Raw genomic sequence first — 15146 nt, 5'->3', positions numbered from 1 at the left:
GCAATCACCACCTCCTCAACAACCCAAGAAGGAGTTGATGAAGAGGCAGAGGGTAACCTTGAGCAAGCCAACTATATTGGGAATTCACTTAGACATAACCATGATCCATACTCCAAGACATAAAACTCTGGATGGAGGAACCACCCAAACTTTGGGTGGGGGAATCAGCAAGATCAAAGCCAAGACCAGAGACGTTACAACTCCAACAACAATGGAGCTCATCAACAATTCACACAGAGGACATATCAACACCCCCACAACAACACTTCTCCACACCCATATCAAAACCAAAACAACACCTCTACTCCCAATCTACCATCAATTGATGACAGACTCTCTAAGCTTGAAACTTTACTTGAGGGAGTATGCAAAGACGTCCGAAACAGTAAAGTATTTCGAGAGGAAGTGCAGTCAAACATGCAGAATCAAAAAGCTGCCATCAAGAAACTGGAGACACAAATTGGTTATCTATTCAAGCATCTTTCTAACCACCACCTTTGCAATGATAACAATTCAAGAAAAGAGGAAGAGTGTCAAGCTATAACACTTAAGAGCGGGAAGGAACTTAAGGAACTCTTCCAAAAACCACAAGAAGAAGGCTCAAATGAAAAGGGAAAAGAGCAAGATGGAGTTCAAACTCCCACTTCAAGTCCACAAAAAGAAAAAGGGATGCCAAAACTGAACATCTCAAGAGCTCCATATCCTCAGCAGTTGAAGAAAAAGGAAGATGACAACCAGTTCGTGAGATTCTTGGAGATCTTCAAGAAACTACAAATCAACATACCCTTTGCTGAAGCAATCGAACAAATGCCACTCCATGCCAAGTTCCTGAAGGAGCTGATAACTAAGAAGAGAAGCTGGAAGAATAATGAAACTGTGATACTAACCGAAGAATGTAATGCTATCATCCAGCACAAACTACCCCAGAAGTTGAAGGATCTTGGGAGTTTTCAGATCCCTTGTATTATAGGGGAAATCACAGTAGAGAAGGCCCTTTGTGACTTAGGAGCCAGCATCAATTTGATGTCAGTAGCAATGATGAGGAAGATGAAGATCGAGGAGGCTAAACCAACAAAAATGGCCTTACAACTGGCAGACCGATCATTCAAATTCCCTCATGGCATAGTAGAGGATTTGTTGGTGAAAGTAGGAGACTTCATATTCCCGGCAGATTTTGTAGTGTTAGACATGCAGGAGGAAGCCAAGACTTCCATTATTCTGGGATGGCCGTTCTTGGCTACTGCTGGAGCTATCATTGATGTCCAAAAGGGTGATCTTACCTTGAGATTACACAATGAAAAGATGACATTCAATGTGTTCAAGGCCATAAGTTACCCACCAGAACAATTGGGGGAATGCATGAGGTTAGACGCACTTGAAGAAGAAGTGCAGGAGTGTTTTGAAGAAGAAGAGCATGAAGAGCCTGAGAGATCAATGGAAGAGGAGTATATATCAAGTGAGGATGTTGCAACAGCAGAGAGTCATGTTCAAGATGCACCAAAGGAAGAGACTGAAAAATCAGAGGCACCTAAGGTTGAACTCAAAGCATTGCCACCCACTCTCAAATATGCATACCTAGGAGAAAATGAAAACTACCCAGTGATTATAAGCTCAGGCCTCAGCCAAGATCAAGAGGATGAACTGCTCAAGGTGCTGTAGGAGCATAAGGACGCCATCGGATGGACCCTTGCTGACCTGAAGGGAATCAGTTCAGCTATATGCATGCATAAAATACTGTTGGAAGATGATGCAAAACCATCCATTCAATCCCAAAGAAGGCTGAATCCAATCATGAAGGAAGTGGTACAGAAAGAGGTTATGAAGCTTTGGCAAGGAGGAGTAATATACCCGATCTCAGACAGCCCTTGGGTCAGCCCCGTGCATGTTGTGCCCAAGAAGGGAGGAATCACTGTGGTTCCCAATGAGAGGAACGAACTGATACCTACAAGGACCGTCACAGGATGGCGGATGTGCATTGATTATCAGAAACTCAATGAAGCTACACGAAAGGATCATTTCCCTCTCCCATTCATGGATCAGATGTTGGAAAGACTCGCAGGACATGCTTATTACTGTTTTCCTGATGGTTATTCAGGATATAACCAAATAGTGGTTGATCCTAGAGACCAAGAGAAAACTTCATTTACCTGTCCATATGGAGTGTTTGCCTACAGGCGCATGTCATTTGGGCTATGTAATGCACCTGCGACTTTCCAATGCTGCATGCTTTCTATCTTCTCAGACATGATAGAGAAATTCATTGAAGTTTTTATGGATGATTTCTTGGTATTTGGAGATTCTTTTACTAGTTGCTTGAATCACCTCGCCTTGGTATTGAAAAGATGCCAAGAGACCAATTTGGTCTTGAACTAGGAGAAATGTCACTTTATGGTGACGGGAGGAATAGTTCTTGGCCATAAGATTTCTAACCAAGGAATCGAAGTGGACAGGGCTAAAGTGGAACTTATTGAAAGGCTTCCTCCACCCAGTGATGTCAAGGCAATTAGAAGCTTTTTAGGGCATGCTGGCTTTTAAAGAAGATTTATTAAAGATTTTTCAAAAATAGCTAAGCCCTTGAGTAATCTCCTTGTATCAAATACACCATTCATCTTCGATGAAACCTGCATGTTGGCATTCGAGCATTTGAAAGAAAGATTGTCCTCTGCCCCTATCACTCCCCACCTGATTGGAACTTACCCTTTGAATTGATGTGTGATGCATCTGACTTTGCAGTAGGGGCAGTGTTAGGGCAGAGGAAAAATAACTTAGTCCATGTAATATACTATGCTAGCAAGGTCTCTCAACAAATTTCCTTCGGCAAGTGTACCGAATTTGTCGTCAAGTAAAAACTCACAATAGAGTGAGATCGAATCCCACAGGGATTGATTGATCAAGCAACTTTAATTAGAAGAATCTTCTAGTTGAGATAATTCAGAATTTGGGTTAAGAATTGCAGAAAATAAAATGACGGTAATGTAAATAACAGGAAAGGTAAATGCTAGAATTAAAGAGCTGGAAGTAAATGACTGAAATTAAATTGCAGAATTGTAAATAGGAATGGGGTGTTTGCTCATGAAAGTAAACGCAGAAATGAAAGAGAATGGGTGAGATTAAAATTTGGGGAGTTCATTAGGCGCAGGAGATGTTGCAATTCTCTGGATCAAGTTCATTTTCATCTCTTCCTCAATCAATGCACTCATTGATCTCCATGGCAATCTTAATTGATTGAATTACAATTTCTTGCAATTCAATCTCTCAAATCTTGATCAATAGCCAATTCCTTGGTCAATTGCTCATGAGAAGAGATGAAGTGTGGTCACTGATTATACAACATGCATTTCCCAAATCAAGTATTGAGAGGATTATAGTCACATATCCATCCAAACCCAATTTGGTCCAGCATGAGAAAGCATTTCTAGCTTGATCTCTTCATTCCTCTTTCGAGGCTCAGAAGAGATCCAAGTTTGAATAGTTTCTTTTCCAAGATAACTACCCAATGGGATGAAGATCGAAAGCTTTCAAGTAAAATCTAGAAAGAAGATAGAAGAAGAATAATGAAAACTAGTATTGATCCATCAAAGTACAACAGAGCTCCCTAACCCAATGAAAGGGGTTTAGTTGTTCATAGCTCTAGAAAATGAAAACAAAGACGGAGAATACATCATGGAACTAGAAGAGCAGAGAAGGTAAAAATACAGAGAGTAGTGTTATTTTCCAACTTCTAGAACTTCCCACTAATTCAAAGCTACTCCTATATATACTACTCTTCTCAGCTTCTAGTTGGTTCTTCAAGTCTTGGGCCTTTGGATCTTGAGTTTGAAGCAGTTCTCTTCTTCATTTGGGCTTGGCTTTACTTGTAGAGAGAAAGTGTGAAATGGGCAGAGACTTTAGCTCAGGACGTTAGGGGTGTTAACGTTTAAGTGAAAGTATGAGTTCGAGAACGTTAGTGACACTCAACATTGTCACTAATGTTCCAATGTACCCCTTTGCCTCACGTTAGAGCCCACGTTAACTAGGTTAACGTGGCTTCTAACGTGGCCTTGCCAACCTTCGAGAACGTTAGTGACACTCAACATTGTCACTAACGTTCCAATGTGCCCCTATGTCTCACGTTAGAGTCCACGTTAACTAGGTTAACGTGGCTTCTAACGTGGCCATTCTTAGCCATCCCCAACGTTAGTGACAATGTTGAGTGTCACTAACGTTGGCTCATCATTCACTCATCAACGTTAGCTTCCACGTTAACTAAGTTAACGTGGAAGTTAACGTGGCTCCTTGGGGGTTTTGTGGGTGCTTCCAACGTTAGTGACAATGTTAGGTGTCACTAACGTTGTCGACCACCATTGCCTCTTACGTTCGCTCCCATGTTAACCAAGTTAACGTGGTACATTTCACCTTAGGCCAACGTTAGTGACAATGTTGAGTGTCACTAACGTTGGCTTCCTTCCCCCTTTTAACGTTAGAGGCCACGTTAACTAAGTTAACGTGGATTCTAACGTGGCCACTTATGATCATTGGCCAACGTTAGTGATAATGTTAAGTGTCACTAACGTTGGCTCAAAGTCCCTTCTTCACATTAGAGTTCATGTTAACTTAATTAACGTGACTCTTAGCGTGGGCAATGATGGCTTCGAGAGCGTTATTGGCAATCACATTTCTCATTAACTTTGCAAGTTACCTCCCATTCCACGTTAGTGGTCACGTTAATTAGATTAATGTGACTGCTAAGTGGTTCTTCCTTGCTTCCCTTGGTCCTGAAATTAAGCAATAGAGTGCATCAAAGTTCTAGTCCAAGTCATGGGTAATGCAACATACAATTTGTCACTAAACTCATGCAAAATCCTTATGAATTCATGTAAAATGCACAATGTATGCTTGAATCAAGGTATAAGTGAATATCTACCCAAAACTAGCTTATTTCCTAAGGAAATGCATGAAACTACCCTAAAAACAATAAAGAAATGGTTAGTGAAACTGGCCAAGATGCCCTGGCATCACAACACCAAACTTAAAGCTTGCTTGTCCCTAAGCAAGTACTGGAACAAGAGAATGATGAATGAAATGCCAAGAGAAATGAGTCATTCTTGTGGAAGTCATGTCACTGATTTTATGGTTGTTTCATGCATAGTAACTTAGGTTCATTCCATTACTGGCTTTCAGACCTTTATCCTGTCCTAAAACAATGGCTTTGCTTACATTCCATGAGACTTTTATTGATTCTTTTAATGTCATTTCAGGGCTTATTTGTGTTCTTCAAGCTAAGTGCTCTGTAAGGGGGCAACTCTTTAAGATAAGCTTTCAGCCAACACTCCCGAACCAGTTGGTTCAAGGTGCTAGGTGTTGAGACCCCCCTAAGGACTTACTCCCTCAAGTCTCTCCCCCATACATACACACCACAGGCATCTGGTTCATTTATTTTCCTTCTTGAGACCTTGGTGTCCAGCACTTCTTTGGGTTACTAAATGCTCTGTAGTGAGGGTTACTCTTGATAGTGGACTTTCAGCTGATAATCCCGAGTTAGTTAACCCAAGTTACCAAGTGATAAGGCACCCCTAAGAGCTTATTCATCCAAGTAAATCCCTCACACAGGAACACCACAGACACATTCCTCAAGATTAAAACCATTGGTGCCTAGCCTTATTGCTTACTTTTTTTCTTTTGTTTTTCACTTTAAGTGTTCTTTCCCTTTCCCTTATTAGGATCTTGCTATTTACTTAGTCTCATGGGTATATTCAAAGCAAAGTACTCAGGACAGATAGTTGTCTTCCCACCTCATGGTTGAACCAACTTAGCTAACTTATGATCACACCAAAGATTCAGAAAATTACTCCATATTATGAACTCCACTCTGGTCTTTTGAAACATAAACATTCTCTTCTTCATTTGATTTTAAAGACAAGCATACAATAAGTAAGGATATGATGCAGTGACACTTAAACCAGAAATCATAGACCTGAGCAATAAAACTTAAAATGCAAAATTGAACTAGGTTCCAATCAACACATGACTATTAATTAACAGTGTATTCGAACTTCCAATTTTTAGCACGATGAGTAGATGGAATTAAGTAGCAATACAACCTTTGGGAGGTGGTTTGCTACACCAATCCAGTTGCCCTCTTGTTGTCATTGTCATAGTTCTTGATGCCTCACTTTCTTAGTTGAAGGTGTACCATCTCCTCATAAGCTTCCTGCAAGGGTATTGGAAGTTGCTTGTTTCCCAAGTACTTGAGGAATAGTCAGTTTACATGTATGCTTATGCTTTCTAAACTTATTTTGGTGTGTGAACACCAACTTAGTTCCTTGCCTACTACAAAACCTTTCATGCATGCGTAGAACCAATTAACTAAAGACAACTCTATATTCAAGTGGTTCCCTTGATTGATCTGAGCTAGCAATGTGTTTTTGAGAGTGTAGTGTGATTCGCACTAGCATCCTTTGGTGGGACACCAAACGTAGAATCGCACTTTCACTCTTGAATTGTTTTGGTGTGGAACACCAAACATAGCTCCTTGTAATGCAGGGGAAACAACTTGTGATCATTATTGAAATGCAGCTGAAAAAGTAGTTACCTAAGGTTGGGTTGCCTCCCAACAAAGCACTCTTTTATCGTCGCTAGCTCGACGTTTCTCCCTCATCAGGGTGGTTGGTAATGCTTGAAGTCCTCCCCTCTCGCTGTGGACTTGTATCCATTGGTTGTGTCAATGATCTCTACATGTTCCAGGGAGAGAACTCTGTTGATTGTGAAGACTTTCGGTAACTGAGATGGTACAGTGGGGAGATTAGGGGGAATATCTGGGAAGTAAGCTGAGATCACTCTATCTCCCGGAGAGAAGTCTTCCGTAGGGATCTTTTTGTTCCTCCACTTCCTTGGTACCTTCTTCCGTGTGTCCTTTGATATTGCATTGCTCTTGATGACTTCTTTTCCTAAGGTAGTTGTGATGTTTTCTTCACATGCCTCTAGAGGTTTAGGTTCCTCTAACTTTTCCTTGAGCTGTGGTAGTTGCTGTTTCCCTTGTTTATCAACCAAAGGGGTCTCCAGATAGGTTGGGTGTGCTTCAGTGCTTGCTTCCTCCTTCAGCATCTCATTATGATCTTTGCTTGGTTCCTTGTGCTCTTGATCTGCTTCTTGTGAGAGTTTGAAGACATTAAAGCTGAGCCGTTCATCATGGATCCTCAATATTAGCTCCCCTTTCTCCACATCTATGAGTACTCTGGCCGTAGCTAGGAAGGGTCTTCCCAATATGATTGGGTGTGTGTGACTCTCTTCCATGTCCAGGATGACAAAGTCTGTTGGGAGAAAGTATTTCCCAACCTTTAGCAACACATTTTCCACCACTCCTATTGCTTGCTTTTGAGTCTTGTCAGCCAGTCTGATGACCACATCTGTTGGCATTATCTCATTGATCTGCAGCCTCTTTACCAAGGATAATGGCAGTAAGTTGATGCTTGCCCCTAAATCACAGAGTGCTCTATCGAACACTATTTCTCCTATGGCACAGGGGATGTGAAAACTCCCTGGGTCTCTTCTTTTTGTAGGCAGCTCAGGTTGAATAAGGGCACTACATTCCTTGTTTAACACTATAGTCTGGCCTCCTTTGATTGAGCTTTTCCTGTGAAGAAGTTCCTTCATATACTTGATGAATGCAGGCATTTGTTGGATGGCCTTGATGAATGGTATGTTCACATGCAGAGATGCAAACAAGTCTAGAAACCTGGAGTATATTCTCTTCCCCACAGCACCATTGAGCAGTTGGGGAAATGGTGCATAGAGATTAAGCAACTCTTGTTGTGAGATTTCTGGTTCTTGGTGATCTCTATCCTCCTCCTCTGTTGAGTTGTCTTCAGGCTGTTGGGAGAGTTTGCTTTGCTTGTCTTCATCCTCTTGATCACTTGTAGTGATCATTTTACAATCTTCCCATCTTACTTTCTTTGCTTCTCCTCTTGGGTTTTTCTCCGTGTCACATGGGAAGCCATCAGTAGGTTTGGGAATCTTCTCAGCTAAGCATCCCACTTGGAATTCCAGCTTCTTGATGGTCTCTCCTTGGTTCTTAATGTTGGCTCGCACCTCCTCCTTGAACACCTTGTCTTCTTGAATCTCTTGGCATATTCCTTCAAGTAAGGTTTCAAGCTTAGAGAGTCTGTCATCAATTGATGGTAGATTGGGAGTAGAGGTGTTGTTTTGGTTTTGATATGGGTGTGGAGAAGTGTTGTTGTGGGGGTGTTGATATGTCCTCTGTGTGAATTGTTGATGAGCTGCATTGTTGTTGGAGTTGTAACGTCTCTGGTCTTGGCTTTGATCTTGCTGATTCTCCCACCCAAAGTTTGGGTGGTTCCTCCATCCAGAGTTGTATGTCTTGGAGTATGGATCATGGTTCTGTCTAGGTGAATTCCCAATATAGTTAGCTTGCTCAAGGTTACCCTCTGCCTCTTCTTCAACTCCTTCTTGGGTTGTTGAGGAGGTGGTGATTGCTGCCACTTGGTTCCTCTCCATCTTCTTGGGGAGGTCAGCTAGCTGCTTGGTAATGAGCTTGTTCTGAGCCAACAGAGCATCTACATTGTTTAGCTCTATCACTCCCTTAGTGTTCCCTCTTTCAGACGCATAGAAGTAGTCATTCTCAGCTACAGTTTCAATGACATCTATGGCTTCTTCAATGGTCTTTTTCTTGTTCAAGGATCCTCTAGAGGAATGATCTACTGCCTTCTTTGATTCATATGACAAGCCTTCATAGAAGATGTGCAGTTTGACCCACTCATTGAACATCTCTGGTGGGCATCTCTTTGTTAGGTCTTTGAACCTTTCCCAAGCTTCATAAAGTGTCTCCCCATCTTGCTGTCTGAACGTCTGTACTTCGGTTCTCAGCCTATTGATCCTTTGAGGGGGGTAAAACCTTGCCAAAAACTTATTCACTACCTCCTCCCAATTTGTCAGGCTTTCTTTTGGGAAGGACTCAATCCATTTGAATGCCTTGTCCCTGAATGAAAACGGGAACAAGAGCAGCCTATAGACATCCTGGTGGACTCCATTGGACTTCACTGTGTCATAAATCCTCAAGAAGATGGTCAAGTGTTGATTCGGATCTTCTTGAGCACCTCCTCCAAATGAGCAATTATTCTGCACAAGAGTGATAAGCTGAAGTTTTAGCTCGAAATTGTTGGCATGTATGGTGGGCTTTTGAATGCTGCTCCCACAGTTTCCAAGATTAGGATTGATATAGGATCCTAAGACTCTTCTATCCTCCCCAGCATGATTTGCTCTACCTCCTCCTCCATGGTTATTAGCCTCTTCTTCATGTTGGTTTTCCATGTTGCCTTCCATGTTTAGTTCAAGGTGTTCCTCCTCCTCTTCAGCCCCGATTTCACGTTTTCCTCTTACTTCCCTCCTTAATCTAAGGAGGGTCCTCTCTGGTTCAGAATCGAAAGAAGTTGAAGCCCCGCTTCTTCTCCCTGTCATACAACCAACAAGTACAAGCAAGGAAAAATTATGTGCAGATAGTATTGCTGTCAGAATTACTGTTAGTTGTAAGTGATGCAATATATCAAACAATTAGTGGGTTAGCAAACTGAATTGTAAATAATAAAGAAACGAAAAAGTAGAGGGGGAAGGGAAGAAGTTAACTAAGACAGAAAGTAAATTACTCAAACAGAAAGTTAATTCAACAAAACAAAAATGCTCAATCTAGTGATCTTCCAATCTAATAATTGTTGATGCACAATCAATCCCCGGCAACGGCGCCATAAACTTGATGCAGGTGGAAATTGTCTCTCAACAAATTTCCTTCGGCAAGTGTACCGAATTTGTCGTCAAGTAAAAACTCACAATAGAGTGAGGTCGAATCCCACAGGGATTGATTGATCAAGCAACTTTAATTAGAAGAATGTTCTAGTTGAGCGAATTCAGAATTTGGGTTGAGAATTGCAGAAAATAAAATGGCGGTAATGTAAATGACAGGAAAAGTAAATGCTAGAATTAAAGAGCTGGAAGTAAATGACTGAAATTAAATTGCAGAATTGTAAATGGGAATGGGGTGTTTGCTCATGAAAGTAAACGCAGAAATTAAAGAGAATGGGTGAGATCAGAATTTGGTGAGTTCATTGGGCGCAAGAGATGTTACAATTCTCCGGATCAAGTTCATTTTCATCTCTTCCTCAATCAATGCACTCATTGATCTCCTTGGCAATCTTAATTGATTGAATTACAATTTCTTGCAATTCAATCTCTCAAATCTTGATCAATAGCCAATTCCTTGGTCAATTGCTCATGAGAAGAGATGAAGTGTGGTCACTGATTATACCACATGCATTTCCCAAATCAAGTATTGAGAGAATTATCGTAACATATTCATCCAAACCCAATTTGGTCCAGCATGAGAAAGCATTTCTAGCTTGATCTCTTCATTCCTCTTTCAAGGCTCAGAAGAGATCCAAGTTTGAATATTTTCTTTTCTAAGATAACTACCCAATGGGATGAAGATCGAAAGCTTTCAAGTAAAATCTAGAGAAAAGATAGAAGAAGAATAATGAAAACTAGTATTGATCCATCAAAGTACAACAGAGCTCCCTAACCCAATGAAAGGGGTTTAGTTGTTCATAGCTCTGGAAAATGAAAACAAAGATGGAGAATACATCATGGAACAAGAAGAGCAGAGAAGGTAAAATACAGAGAGTAGTGTTATTTTCCAACTTCCAGAACTTTCCACTAATTCAAAGCTACTCCTATATATACTACTCTTCTCAGCTTCTTGTTGGTTTTTCAAGTCTTGGGCCTTTGGATCTTGAGTTTGAAGCAGTTCTCTTCTTCATTTGGGCTTGGCTTTACTTGCAGAGAGAAAGTGTGAAATGGGCAGAGACTTTAGCTCAGGACGTTAGGGGTGTTAACGTTTAAGTGAAAGTATGAGTTCGAGAACGTTAGTGACACTCAACATTGTCACTAACGTTCCAATGTACCCCTTTGCCTCACGTTAGAGCCCACGTTAACTATGTTAACGTGGCTTCTAACGTGGCCTTGCCAACCTTCGAGAACGTTAGTGACACTCAACATTGTCACTAACGTTCTAGTGTGCCCCTATGTCTCACGTTAGAGTCCACGTTAACTAGGTTAACGTGGCTTCTAACGTGGCCTTGCCAACTTTCGAGAACGTTAGTGACACTCAACATTGTCACTAACGTTCCAATGTGCCCCTATGTCTCACGTTAGAGTCCACGTTAACTAGGTTAACGTGGCTTCTAACGTGGCCATTCTTAGCCATCCCCAACGTTAGTGACAATATTGAGTGTCACTAACGTTGTCTCATCATTCACTCGTCAACGTTAGCTTCCATGTTAACTAAGTTAACTGGAAGTTAACGTGGCTCCTTGGGGGTTTTGTGGGTGCTTCCAACGTTAGTGACAATGTTGGGTGTCACTAACGTTGTCGACCTCCTTTGCCTCTTACGTTAGCTCCCACGTTAACCAAGTTAACGTGGTACATTTCACCTTAGGCCAACGTTAGTGACATTGTTGAGTATCACTAACGTTGGCTTCCTTCCCCCTTTTAACGTTAGAGGCCACGTTAACTAAGTTAACGTGGACTCTAACGTGGCCACTTATGATCATTGGCCAACGTTAGTGATAATGTTAAGTGTCACTAACGTTGGCTCAAAGTCCCTTCTTCACGTTAGAGTTCACGTTAACTTAATTAACGTGACTCTTAACGTGGGCAATGATGGCTTCGAGAGCGTTATTGGCAATCACTTTTCTCATTAACTTTGCAAGTTACCTCCCATTCCACGTTAGTGGTCACGTTAATTAGATTAATGTGACTGCTAGGTGGTTCTTCCTTGCTTTCCTTGGTCCTGAAATCAAGCAATAGAGTGCATCAAAGTTCTAGTCCAAGTCATGGGTAATGCAACATACAATTTGTCACTAAACTCATGCAAAATCCTCATGAAATCATGTAAAATGCACAATGTATGCTTGAATCAAGGTATAAGTGGATATTCACCCAAAACTAGCTTATTTCCTAAGGAAATGCATGAAACTACCCTAAAAACAGTAAAGAAAAGGTCAGTGAAACTAGCCAAGATGCCCTGGCATCTGTAACCCTCGGAACAGTTACTATTAGTGTGAGTGAAGCAATTTATCAAACAGTTAGTGGATTAGTTGACAGAGTTGTGAATTAATTGAGAAAATAAAACAAAAGGAAATAATAAATGAAAATGGATGAGACTAAAAGTAAATGACAGAAACAAAATAAATGAAACAAAAGAAAATTGCTCAATCTTGTTATCCTCTAATTTAATCATTGTCGATACAAAATTAATCCCCGGCAATGGCGCCATAAACTTGATGCACGGAAACTTGTCTCTCAACAAATTTCCCTCGACAAGTATACCAAATTATCGTCAAGTAAAACTCACAATATAGTGAGGTCAAGTCCCACAGGGATTGATTGGTAGAGCAATTTTAATTAGAGGAGTGCTCTAGTCAAGCTAAGCCAAATTGAGTTAAGAATTGCAGAAACTTAAATGTGGGAAAGATAAATGACATGGAATGTAAAGTTGTAGAATCTTAAATGGGGAGTTGGGGAGATGAGCATGAAAGTAAATAACAGAAAGTAAAGAGAATGGGTAAGATCAGAGATGGGGAATTCATTGGGCTTAGGAGATGTTCCATTCTCCGGATCAAGTTCATCTTCATCTCTTACTCAATCAATGCATTCATTGATCTCCTTGGCAATCTTAGGTGATTGGATCCCAATTCCTTGGCAACCCAATCTCTCTAAGCTTGAACAATTGCCCAATTCCTTGATTTAATTGCTCATGGGAAGAGATGAAGCTTGGTCACTGATTATACCACATGTATTTCCAAATTAGAGTGTGGTAGGATTATATGTCACTATATCCATCTAAACCCCAATTCGGTCCAACATGAGAAAGCATTTCTAGCATGATCTCCTCATTCCTCTTCCAAAGCTCAGTGGAGATCCAATTATGGAAAGTCTCTTTTCCAAGATAACTAACCAATTGGTTGAAGACCGAAAACTCTTTAGTAAAATCAAGAGGAAAGAAAGAGGAAGAAGAATGAAAACTATAATTGATCCATCAAATTACGACAGAGCTCCCTAACCCAATGAAAAGGGGTTTAGTTGTTTATAGATCTAGGAATGGAAAACCAGATAGAAAAGTGCATTCTAAAATTAAACTAGAAATTGCAGGCAAAGTAAAATATACAGAGTGTAGCTTCCAATAATGCCAACCCGCTTCTAGTTCAAAACTACCCCTATATATACTACTCTTCTGATCTTCTAGTTAGCGTTTTAAGTCTTGGTTCTGGGCCTTTGATCTTTAGTTGAAGCAGTTACAGTCTTCAGTGGGCTCAGCTTTGCTTGTAGAAAAAGAGTGAGTCAGGCATGGTATGCAATTAGTCAGGACGTTAGTGGTGTTAACCTTAAGTGTAATTTCTGGTTCGAATATGTTAGTGGCATTAACTTTGTCACTAACATCCCAACCCAATTAAGCCACGTTAACCCCAACGTTAGTGGCACTAACGTGACCACTAACGTAGCCTTTCTATCCTTCGCTAGTGTTATTGGCACTAACTTTTCCAATAACACTACATTCTTGCCCTTTTTTCCCACGTTAAACGTAGGCATGCCATGACACGAAGGCGTTAGTGACACTAACTTTGTCACTAACGCTACAAAATTCCTTCTCTTCCACGTTAGTGCTCACGTTAATGGTGTTAACGTGGCTACTAACGTGGGTGTATTTTGCCATCTCCAACGTTAGTGACAAAGTTAGTGTCACTAATGTTGGCATCTCATTCCTTGCTCTACGTTACCCCTCACGTTAGTGGCATTAACGTGGCCACTAACGCAGGTAATCTTGGCCTGGTCCAATGTTAGTGACAAAGTTAGTGTCACTAACGTTGGCGATTTCCTCTTTGCTCCACGTTAGAGTTCACGTTAGTAGAACTAATGTGGCCCTTAATGTGGTGATGTGTGGCCTTTGCAACGTTAGTGGTGTTAACTTTACCACTAACGTTGGAGCTTCCTCTTCCTTCCATGTTAGTTCCTACGTTGGTGTAGCTAACGTGGCAACTAATGTGGGTTGTGATGGCTCTCGAAGGCATTAGTGGTCACGTTAGTGATACTAACGTGGATACTAAAGTGGTTCTTCTATGTTCCTTTGTCCTGAAATCAAACAAACATGGTGCATCAAAGCTTTGTTTCAGGTCATGAGATCTTGCATTATATAAATTGGCATTCAACTCATGCATTATTCTTATGAAATCATGTAAAGTTCACAATGTTTGCTTGAATCAAGGTGTAAGTGTACATTCACCCAAAACCTGCTTATTTCCTAAGAAAATGCATGAAACTACCTAAAACAGTAAAGAAAAGGCTAGTGAAACTGGCCAAGATGCCCTGGCATCAGCTCTCTAAATGAGCGCAGCATTCTCCAATCGAGCACTCCCCATGCGTACGCGTCTTGCGTGCTTGCGCGTGGGTGGGAAAATGTTAATTCCATGCTTTAGCGCCACCCACACATTCGCATGCTTCCTTCCAGATTCTCCATCGACGCGTGCGCGTCTTGTATGCATACGCGTAGGCTGCAAAACTTCAAGTCCAGATTTGAATGTGCCCGAAAATGTTCACTTAGTGAACGTAGTGTTCTCCTTGGAAACGAGCGCTGATCATATCCGCGCGTACGCGTCATGCACGTGTACGCGTGGGTCTTTAAACATCCTTGCCCGATGCGTCAGCGTCTTGTACGCGTGCGCGTCATAGCGTTTTCGCGCCAAGAGCCTTTTCTTTGTTTAAATCATGGGCCACGCTTTTAAAAGCGTGGCCTAAGGCTCCAAAGTGTGCCCAAGTTCCAAAATGTGCCCCAAAATTCCTCTTTTCTCCTTTTTAGCTTATTTTGTGCTTTTTGCTTCTTTTTCTGCTTATTTTCTACAAAGTTTATAAAATTAAAAGATCAAAGAAATATACCATTTAAGCACAAAAGCATTCAATATTTTAGCACTAATCATTTATTTCTTGTATGAAAAAGCATAGAAAAATAGGATATGATGTGCAGTCATCACAACACCAAACTTAAACCTTGCTTGTCACCAAGCAAGAAAAGAATCATGCAATAAAGTTTTGACAATCCAAGGTGAGAA

The 15146-nt window shown here is 41.0% G+C and overlaps 1 protein-coding gene across 1 annotated transcript; it reads left to right on the top strand.

Annotated features, from left to right (window-relative positions):
* Positions 1-417: 417 nt before the first annotated feature.
* LOC130966319 (uncharacterized) lies at positions 418-1659 on the top strand. The gene has a single exon (XM_057891106.1). It carries the CDS (start codon positions 418-420, stop codon positions 1657-1659), a length of 1242 nt encoding a protein of 413 aa, XP_057747089.1.
* The last annotated feature ends 13487 nt before the right edge of the window (positions 1660-15146 follow it).

The sequence above is a fragment of the Arachis stenosperma genome, chromosome 3 (assembly GCF_014773155.1).
Source record: "Arachis stenosperma cultivar V10309 chromosome 3, arast.V10309.gnm1.PFL2, whole genome shotgun sequence".
In the NCBI taxonomy this organism is placed as follows: Eukaryota; Viridiplantae; Streptophyta; class Magnoliopsida; order Fabales; family Fabaceae; genus Arachis; species Arachis stenosperma.
This window is presented reverse-complemented; position numbering and strand designations above follow the sequence as displayed.